At 50.8% G+C, this 10,870-nt stretch overlaps 1 protein-coding gene across 1 annotated transcript; it reads right to left on the reverse strand.

The window, feature by feature from the left end:
- Window positions 1-418: 418 nt before the first annotated feature.
- P2RY2 (purinergic receptor P2Y2) lies at window positions 419-7,929 on the reverse strand. The gene is made up of 2 exons (XM_026856467.1): window positions 7,740-7,929; window positions 419-3,835 (listed from the first exon to the last, which is right to left on the reverse strand). Exons 1-2 carry the CDS (start codon window positions 7,775-7,777, stop codon window positions 2,758-2,760), a joined length of 1,116 nt encoding a protein of 371 aa, XP_026712268.1. The 5' UTR covers window positions 7,778-7,929; the 3' UTR covers window positions 419-2,757.
- Window positions 7,930-10,870: the final 2,941 nt, after the last annotated feature.

The raw sequence follows: 10,870 nt of genomic DNA on the forward strand, positions 1-10,870 counted from the left end.
GGGCTTTCTGGAAAAGGGAAGACAGTAGCAAGATAAAGTGAAACCCTCACCAATGAGCTGCTGGGTTTGGGGGTGCTCTAGCAGCTCTTTCCATCTCAGCTCCATCTCACCTTGGGCAGGGATGAGACCTGTCCTTTGGGGTGACCATCTCCTCCACGGACTCCTACAGGAGTTCAGATGCTGGAGGTATCTACTGTGGAGCCCATGTGCGGACAGCTGTATTGGGAGCTTGGAACATGTCTATGACATTCAACAACCCAGTTTCTGTCCCCAGCATCCCCTCCTCTGTGCACATATCAGAGGAGATGGCAGAAGAATGCTCATAGTAGAAATAAATTTATTTACTATAAGAAATCTGAGGTGTTTGCATGTTACAAAAATAAAAATGTACAGTCATTGTCACTAAAACCAATTATTATTTTTTTTTAGTATAAGTTAGTGATTTTACAAACAAAACCAAAATCTATATATAAATTTCCAGTTGGTACCTCTCCAACCGCTCTGCATGTGAACAGTGCCACTAGCTCGCACGGGACCGGGACCACAGAAGGGCTCCCCTGAAGGGACTGGCAGTGTTGTCCAAGGTGGTGGTTTGAAGTCAGCTGATGCCAGCTCAGAGAAAGGTGGGATCGAGGAACAGGACTGCAGGAGTGAACTTTGAGCACATTTTTGCTGAATTATTCAGAGCACGTAACTTGGAGTTCATGCTTCTTTCTGGCAAGTGCAGGAGACCAGGCAAGACCTGGCCTGGAGTAATGTTTGTACCAGTTCAGCGCTTTGGTTGAATTAATTTTTCCCAATTCTTTGTCTCGCCCTGGTGACTATAACGTGACCCTCCCCATAAAGCCAAGCCTTCACAGGCAGAAGGAAAAAAAGGTGCTGCCACAGTGCAAGTCCTATCTTAACCCGATCCTATTCTAAAAGTTCACTCAAGGATGAGATGAACCACCCTACAAATGTCCTATTTTCATTTCTCGATGGTGCTCAGAGCTGAGACAGTCCACTCCTTTGCCTCCTGTGGTTAGGACATTGTTGGCTGGGACAAGAGTCCTCCATGGGACCACGGCTCCACTGAGCCGGGACCACAGGAACCTCCCAGTTAACCCTGAATGGCCTCAGTCACCCCTGACTGAACTCATCCGGTTATGTCGCGACGTGTCTATCTCCACCAAGCCACTTCATAAGAAGGATGGATAGGAGAAACTAAGAGGTCTGAGGAAACAATCTAAACCAGCATCAAATGTGTTTGCCTAACACTAAAATAGAACCAATCCTAAAATACGACTGGTCCAGTGCTGCAGAACAAGCAATTTTCATTTTTGGGGTGAGGAAACAGCATCCTCGTGGCAAAGCTGGTCAAGGAAACCATAGACCTTGGCTCTTGGTTCTCTAACCCCACAATTAGAGAGAAAGACTGAGTAGACCTTCGGGGGAAGTATTTTGTGGATATTTTCTCCAGTTTACTTTGAACTATCCTGGCTGTCGGGGAATGCAAGGCCAAATCCAAACAGGACTGGGGTTAAGCTTAGCACCATGTTTACTGGTATGGCTCCTAAACCCAGGGCTTAGCGTTGCCAAATTTCCCAGGGAAGGTCTACGCTGTCAGTAAGGGATATGCTGACTGGCTCCAGTGGAGCACTGGGCTTACTGGGATTATGGGGAGACCAGGCAGCAGCATCTGGGCAGCATTTTGGGTCACACCAAGCTGCTAAAGGTCACAGAGGGCTGTCACCTCTGAGCAGAAATAAGGATGTGGCAGCACTCAGAGAAGGGGATGAGCAACGGTCTTCGCTTCTTTGCTGGAAATACGAGTCACTAGTAAGAAAATTAAAAAACAAGACATGAAGAGCTCACCCTAGATTTTGATGAGCTGGAGATGATGATTAAAGTTAGCAGCTGAGGGAAAGCTACAGGTTCTGAAAAACTTGTCGAGAGTTGCTGTTGGGAAGCACTAACAGGTCTCCTGGAAGATGTTGGCCCCACTGGAGAACTCTAAAGGTGACCTACTTGATGGTACCACTAAACTCCAGTGGGATGGTACCAGTATACTCCAGTGGGATGGAAGGTCTACCAGCACCCTTTTTAATGGGAAGCCAGCCCTTGGACAGGATCTGGGAGTCCCCTCCAGCAGATGCCAGGGCTTGAAGCTGGGAGAGCATTTCTCCATGGAAACAAAGCTGTGAGAGACCCTTTCCTGCTGCGGGTGGTATTTCCGCTCGACATTTTCATCACCCTGTTTAGCAGAACCGCAGCTGACTCTCCTCATGGACCAAGAGCCTTTCCTCCCTTGCCAAGGCACAGAGAAACCCTTGATACCTCTGTGCCAGGGAATCTGCAGAAGGGCAGAGGGATTTCTTTAGGGGAACTTTTTGCACACAACATTTCTGCTTTAGAAAATGATCTCAGATGTACAGGGTGTGATTTGGGTTTTTTTTTTTTTAGAAGATTTGGCCACCGTGATAGAGGTCACTCAGCCTCACTGGTGGAGAGATGCCATTCAGCGTTGAACAGAGGCAGGCTTGGATGAAGAGGCAGAGACACGGGGTTTGTAGAACCACAGTGGCATCTTCCTGAAAAAAACACGTTTGAAACGGTGACGAGCAGAGGACCACATTTAACATGGACCATGCTGAAGTGGGTGCGAGCCACGGCACCTCAACCACCAAAACCCTCGGGCCCTGAAGCATCCTGACCTCCCTCTGCACCCGGGATAAACCCTTCTGTCTCGGAGACGGTGCCACCCGCGCTGGAGCGGAGCTAGGAGCTCACATCCGTGGATAACGTGGCTGTGTCGTTGCTGGTTCCCAGGTGACTGTTGGGCACGATGCCCAGTGCCATTTCGTTTTGAGGCTTCCCTGGCATTTTGCTGCCTGCAAACTTCATAAATCGTTGTCCTGCTAAGAAATACAAAATGGGATCCAAGCAGCTGTTGGTGCTAGCTAGGGGACGAGTCACCTTATAGGCCAAATTGATAGCATTGAGGGTCTGACAGCTCAAGTCCCAGCTCCGGAAGGAGTAGTACAAGGTACGAGTGACATGGAAAGGAAGAAAACAAACGATGAAGACCATCAAGACGATGATTATCATCTTGACTGATTTCTTTTTGGATCGGGACAACCGGGAGATGCCTCGTGTGGGCTGCAGCAGCCTCCGGGCCATTAGACAGTAGCAGACGATGATGATGAGGAAAGGGATGCAGAAAAGCAGCACCAGCATCACCGAACTGTATATGACAAACTGGCCAAAGAGGTCCTTGCTGGACGTGTCATGGCAGGTGATGGTGTCACGCTTCACGCTGGTGGTGACGAAGAAGAGCACGGGCGACTGGCATGCGACGGTCACCACCCAGACGATGACCGACACCCTCTGGGCATAGCGAACGTGTCCCCACTGCAGTGACTTCAGCGGGAAGCAGATGCCCAGGAATCGATGGATGCTGATGCAGAGGAGGAAGAGGATGCTGCAGTAGAGGTTGGTGTAAAACAAGAAACGGACTATCTTACACAAGCCCACACTGAAGGGCCAGTTGTCCCCCATGGCATAATAATACACCAGGAGGGGGAGGGAGACCACATAGAGTGTGTCGGACACGGCCAGGTTGAACATGTATGTGGTGGAGGCATTCCAGGTCTTGATCCTAAAGATGAAGGCGTAGAGGGCCAGAAGGTTAAGAAAGAGCCCCACCACACACACGATGCCGTAGGAGACAGGCAGCAGGACATACTTGAAGTCCTCATCAAATATGCACTTGTAGGTGTCTCCTGTGCCACTTGGGTCCAAGGAACTGTTGATGACTCTGGTCCAGGCTGGAGGAGTTGTTAGGTTTGCCATCACCCTGGAGGAAAAGCAAAGAGGCTGTAAGGACACAGAGGTAAGGAGTCCCTGGTAGAGGTAGGTTCGATGAGAAAACCCCAGTGCCACCGTGCTGTGACGCGCTGCGTCGTCCACACTGTCATTGCTATACACTATTACTATACCCTTCCCTTCTCCTGTCAAGGTTGCCATCAATGCTTGGCTCCAAAAGCGACCTGCGGTCACGGCTCGCTGTCTGTCAGGCAGTGCCATCTCAGTGCAGGTGACAATGACACAAGAGGTGGCAGTGCGTGCCTCCTGCCAGCACATCACATACCCACGAAGACCTCATTGCTTTGGGTGTTGACACAACCGAGGTAGTCCCTAGCATGAAGAATTTATGGTCAAGCAGATAAAGGGAGTTTTATTTATCCTTATTTTTGCATCTGGAGCACAGAGGAGGAACTAAGCTGCTCTAAAGTCACCAACAAAGCCCAGGCCACACCTGGGAGTCCAACTCAGGTCTCCTGCAGCCCAGTTCAGTGTCCCAATCCACCCTTCCCACCAGGTTCACACAGAACTTTGGTCTCCTGTGCTACAGAACAGGAAAGATGCTCCATTCTGTGTTTAACCATCCATGAGAAATCACTCAGCTGAGCACTGCGAGAGGTAGGTGCTACTAAACCCCAGGCAGAAAGGGCAAGAAAAGGGAACGGTGCTCTTCAGTGAGCAATCCCTGCGACTGGCACAGGCACGTCCTCAGCTCCTTCCGGCAGAGCAAACATCACCACAACATCTGGAGGCCCCTGAAATCAAACCTGGCCCAAAGGAGCATTTTTTTCCACCACAGGGGTTATGTCTGGGTTGGTTTTTGATGACGATGATGATGGGTTTTTAATGGGTTTATTGTGGGATTGATAAGGGCCATCTCGCTGGCCCAACTTCCTGCTCTTGAGACCTGCTCCTCCAGCATCACCATCACCAGAAAGTCTGCCCATGCTTGTGAAAAGCTGGCTTATGCGTGAGAATGACCAGTTGAGATGAGAAAAATGGACTCAAAAGAGTCTCTGCAGATGCACAAAGTCTGGCACTGTCTGTGTCAGGAGGGACAAGGGCCCTTTTGTGCACTGCGGACAGCCCACGACCCAGTTGACACATGATCGCTCAGCAAGTCCATCGGCCAGGAATCAAATTAAAATGCATTTGTCTCCATTCCCGTAAAAGAAACTGGTTTGATCTCACTGATGTACCCTGTTACGGGGAGCCTGTGGAAATGGGGGTTATAGGGAGATCAATCCAGCGCAGAGTAAAGGTTCCCTTTGCATGAGTATGTGGGATGTGCCCCGATCCAAATCTCACCATGATTTTAGGTGAAAAAAAAAACCAAACCCAACAATTCCAGCCTTCTCAGCTAAATGGTTCAGCTCTAAGCTGGTGCCACCACGCCGCAGGATGGCGTGGGCACGCCTTCTCTCGCAAACCAGCACCGTTTTGAGCCAGAGCTATCCTGCACCTACCTCCAATTCAGATTCTGCAGGGAAGGAGGCAATGAGGGTGTCCTAGAAGCTGCCAACCCAGATGTTCTCTCACCAAAGCAAAGCACTATGGCATGAAAAAGCACCTTGACGACTCATAGCTGATGGAGAAAGGGTGAAGTGATGTCCCCAGCCCATCACATGGGGATAATTCCGGCCCTTGTTCCAGGAACTGGACCAAACCCCCTGTCCAGATGTGGCATGGACACGAGCCCTGATGGTGTTTCCCCTGTTTTACTGCTTTTTCCCTTGGAGCAGAGCACAGGTGGTGCTGGCTGGCTGAGGCTCACGCTTCCCAAGGACATGGGCAGAACCCACACACACGCTCACACCCCGACTAATCTGCAACATCTGCAAAACCCCAAATACAACTTTGGGAACTACTCTGCGATGAACATGACGAGCCAGGACTGATCTTGCTCTGCTTCCCTCAAGTCCTTGGCAGCAGGGTTATCTGTGGATGGAGAGAATCACAGAATCATTTAGGTCGGAAAAGACCCTTAAGATCATCAACCATTAACCTCACACTGCCAGGTCCAACACTAACCCATGTCCCTGAGCACATCTACACGTCTTCCAAATACCTCCTGGAACGGGGACTCAACCCCTTCCCTGGGCAGCCTGTTCCAGGGCTTGACAACCTTTTCGGGGAAGAATTTTTTCCTAATACCTAATCTAAACTTCCCTTGGTGCAATTTGAAGCCATTTCCCCTTGTCCTATTGCTTGTTACTTGGGAGAATAGACTGACCACCTCGCTCCACCCTTCTTTCCAGGGAGTTGTAGAGGGTAATGAGGTCTCTCAGCCTCCTCTTCTCCAGCCTAAACACCCCCAGTTCCCTCAGTCACTCCTCACAGGACTTGTGTTCCAGACGCTGCCCCAGCTCCGTTGCCCTTCTCTGGCCATGCTCGAGTCATTCAATGGCCTTTTTGGGGTGAGGGGCCCAACACTGAACCCAGGAATCGAGGGGCGGCCTCCCCAGTGCTGAGCCCAGGGCTCAGATCCCTTCCCTGTCCCTGCTGGCCACGCCAGTGCTGACACCAGCCAGGATGCCGTTGCCCTCCTTGGCCCCCTGGGCACACTGCTGGCTCCTGTTCAGCCAGCTGGTGACCAACACCCCCAGGTCTTTCTCCACCAGGCAGCTTTCCAGCTGCTCTCCCCCAATCCTGTGGCGTTGCAGGGGTGGTTGTACCCCAGGTGCAGGACTCGGCACTGAGCCTTGTTGAACCTCACACAACTGGCTTGGCCCATCGCTCCAGCCTGCCCAGACCCCTCTGCAGAGCCTCTCTACCCTCCAGCAGATCAACACTCCTGCCCAACTTGTGTTGTCTGTGACCTTACTGAGGGTGCCCTTGATCTCCCTTTCTGATCACGGATAAGATATTCAACAGAAGTGGTCCCAGTACTGAGCCCTGGCAAACACCACTTGTGACCACTGAGGGTTAACAGGTCTCGGGCAGATGGAAAAACACTTTCCCACTGCTCTTCTCCCCAGCTTCCTCCTTCTTTCTGAACTTTGCAGATCTGCAGCCAACAAGACAGAGGTTGCCCGCAGACCTGGCAGGCAATTAAACAGATTGGACAGGTCACTGTGACCAAGAGAAGCCACACAAGATGCCCTAAAAGGCACAGGGAAGGATTACAGAGCTCTAGAGACTTCAACCTTGCACGTGATTTCTCCGTGCCTTTGCATCTGCATCCCCTCCGTCCCCTGCAGACAACCTGTCACCCAGCTTTGAAGCACCGAAGGAGCAAGATCACCCCATCTTCCAACCCAACTCCCCACAGGCTCCTGCGATCCAGCTAGAAAACCCAATAAGGCATTTGAAACCCATCCGTAAGCCAAGGTGGGGAATGTCCTCCAGTGTGCAGGGCAGCACGGGCTGCCCCGCACCATGCTGTGGCCAGACATGGGCCAAGATGCACATCTCCATCTTCAGGACAAGGAGCAAACAGGGCTCTCTGGTTGGCCTGAATCGGGTAATCACGGAGACAAAACCCCACTCACAAGGCAGCCTTGTCCTTGCCATCGTGCTCTCCCTCTTTTTCCTTCTGGAAATGCAAAAGCCTTTCTTTTTTCTTTTTTCTTTTTTTTCCTTTACTTTTTGCCCAGAAGCCCTAGGACAAAACCTGCTGTGTCTGTCAGGGCCGTGGCTGCAGTCCACCCCCTCACCCCTGGCCCCGCTGCATCCGCAGTGAGCGAGCCAGAGAGGACATGGCCAGCCAAGGCGTGTGAAGGCACAAAAGCTGGCAGCTGCCCTTTCCTCTGCCTACGGGCTGGACGGCACGAATGCCAGCTCTTACAGTGATGCATTGAGCCCTCAGCAGGGACGAGGGGAGGGAGAAAGCAACAGCGATCCCCAAGGATGCCAAGCAGCATAAATACTTTTATGACTACCGAAAGCAAACCCACCATGATGCTTTGGTGAGGACCACCTGCATCTGCTTCATCGGCTCTCCCAGCCCTTCCTGGGGTCATGGCAGGAGGTTTCTTGCTGGTGTTAAATGCAGGTGACCATGCAGAGCTTTTTAAGTGCCCTCCAGCCACCCATGCCAAGCAAGGGCATCACCCCAGCCAGTTCCTCCATGCTGGACCACGTGTTGGGTCTGGATGAACCTAGTTGCAACGGCTGGACCATCTCTCTCTTTGCAGCATGGCCTTGGATCTCTTTATCCCACGGGACCTTTGGTTTTCCCCAGAAAACAGGTCCTGTCAGCTGTAGGGGATGAAGACAGCACGGGATGAGAGGGAGATCGGTGTTGCAATCCCGGCAGCCACGTGCCCTCAAATATATATACCCACAGGCATGTGCATGTGACGTCAGCATCCCAAAATGCTCCCGTAACAGTATCTACCGCGGTTGGGCAGGGGATATTTAGATGAGTCAATACGGGGAAGGAGGGTGCTGTCACTGGAGAAGGTCACAGGCAGCTGAGGGATGAGCAGAGCCCAGGGCCAGCACAGGGGGGACAGGGGTTGGACACTAAATCACTGAGTAAAGGGTTTTAGTCCTGGTTTCTGCCCCTTTTTTTCAGCATTCCCAGTGCCATCCCAGCAGTCACCGTCCATCCTGTGGTGTTTTGTGCTTGGGAACCTGCCAACAGAAGCAAAGTCACAAAAGCCAACAAAGCGCAGCCAAATCATGGCTGCGATGAAGGCGTTTTCACAGCGGGTTGACGAGGTTTAATTGACCTTCCCAAATAATTAATGTGGATTAATTTACCAGCAGGACCTCACAGATGCAGCCCTTCGTTCTGCTGGTGGGAAGCTCTGGGAAATCAAACCCACATGGTGTGGATGCACCAACTGTGACCACAGCTCCCATCGTTTCACGCTGGAGGTCGAAACCACAATTCATTCACCGCATCTTCCCCACCAACTCCTTTGCAGCAGACACGAGGAGAGCGTGGGTGTTTTCCCTGCCCTAATTTATAGGCATTTAGTAGACTCATCAAAATCCTCGCTCCGGATCAGGAACTACTTGAGATGCTGGGAAGTAAATGACCTGGCATCGTTTTTCTCTCCTTTGGGATGGTGGTTGAAACCCTCCACAACCAAAAGCAAATAGACGGCGCGGTGGGATGCTACCGAGCCTGTCTGGTTGGAAGACATGAGATGGGACCAGGCTGAAATTTGAGCCTGGCCAAACTGCTTGGTTTTCATCTGCCCTTTCGATTTGGCTCCTTTCAGCCTCACTGACCTTCAGCGCTTTTCTCCTCCAGGCTGGCTCTGGCCACCGGTGTGGGCTGAGGACATCCCCAGCTGTCCCAGTCCTACCACCCTCATCCCTCCCCAGCGATCCCAAGGCAAGATACCTCCGGGATACATTCCCAGGATACCTAAAATCAAGCCTTAAGCAGTTTAAGGGGCTTTACCCATCTCCCTGCCTGGAGCCCCAGGCAACATCCCTCTTTTACCCCCCATAGGTCTGACCTGTCCCTTCCCCCATCCCCAAAACAGCCAGATACTTTCATTTCTTCTAAAATAAACTTGCAAAGAAATTGTATTTTTCTTCTTTTCCCTTGGAAGGCACTGGGCAGCTCTGCTCCAGCTGGCAGAAAGTGAAGCAGCCCCATGCCTCAGTTTCCCCTCCCTCTGCTGAGAGGCAGCAGAGTTAAATTTATTTTCTCTGTAAAAAGTATTTTTTCTGGGGGAGTTTTTGTTTCCTAGGTTGTTTGGGTTTTTTTTTCAGTAACTTGACACAAGCCAAAAAAGGGAGAGGGAGTTTGGATAAAAGATATAATGACTTAAAAAGAACTTGATGACTGTCTTTTTAAACTGTCTTTTTCTGGGAATTTCTGGTTTCCCCCAAGAAACTCCCTGAACTTCTCCCTGAATCAATCCTCCTTCAAGCCTTCACTTCCCAGGGGGTACCAAAACCTCCTGCCTTTGTCCACACCACGGGAAGTCAATCCGGATTAACCAAAACTGTGGCTTTAGAGTGAATTAGATAAAAGCTTTAAACCCATCAGCGCTGGAGCTCGTGCATAATTAAAGCCGCCCTTCGTTTGGTTGAACCTGACTTGATTCCGAGCATGGCAGGTCTCTGGGGACACATCCTCCTGGAAGCAAATATCACCTTGTCCAATATTTAAGCCCTTCATCGACATTTCCCTCCCTGCTACAGCAAAGGTGATGTTCCCCGTGTGGTTTTCCCCAGCATCTCTACATCACCTGCCCCCAGGAGACCCTGCAGCGTCCCGTGGGATTGGGGGCAGATCTTATTTGAGCCTCCAAACCGTGATTTTTGTGTTGCAGGGGGAAAATGGGATGCTCACATCCTTTATCTGGAGATAGAAAGGAGACTTGTGCTGGTTTTAATATAATATAATATTTATATAATAAATTATAATATATAATATTTTATATAATATTTTATATATATATATTTGACTTTGGTTTTGCCCTCCATGATTTTCTGGTGCTCACCGGAGGAAGCAACAGCTGAACCAGAGAAGAGTGTGGGACCAGTTTCTGGTTGATCACCTGCTTTTAGTAACCGTTTGACCTTACAAGCCCCATATCTGAGAGAAATAACATTTCCACAGAGACCTAACAGCCTCCTGCCCAAACCAAGGGAGCCACCCATCAACACCACAACACCCCCCACACACACACCTTCCCACAAACCCAAATGCACTCTGCCCATACGGGAGATAACCAGCATCCGAGACTGGGGGTAACGCAATTATCGGGCTCAACCACACGGCACCATGAAGCCAAGGCAGCACCGAACCCCAGAAAACTCCACATGGGGCAGACTTTGGGGGACAATTTACTCTTCCACATGGAGCATCCCATGAGAGCAAAAGGGTCTTTGCTTCGTGGACCGGTTCCCGTTAAGGCTTTAACAGGGGGTGTTCAGCATGAAGGAGGGACGATGGCGTGGCCGGCAGCACGCTCCGCTGCCAGCAAACTATTCATGGCTTTGGCTTTATGTCAATAACTGGAGATAAAAATCGCACCGGGCAGAGACGGGGTAAAGCCACGTGGTGCCAGGACAGTCAAAAATACTTCTCGGGGTTTTATAATCCACTAAGCCC

The sequence above is a fragment of the Athene cunicularia genome (assembly GCF_003259725.1).
Source record: "Athene cunicularia isolate RWA chromosome 1 unlocalized genomic scaffold, athCun1 chr1_part1, whole genome shotgun sequence".
NCBI lineage: Eukaryota > Metazoa > Chordata > Aves > Strigiformes > Strigidae > Athene > Athene cunicularia.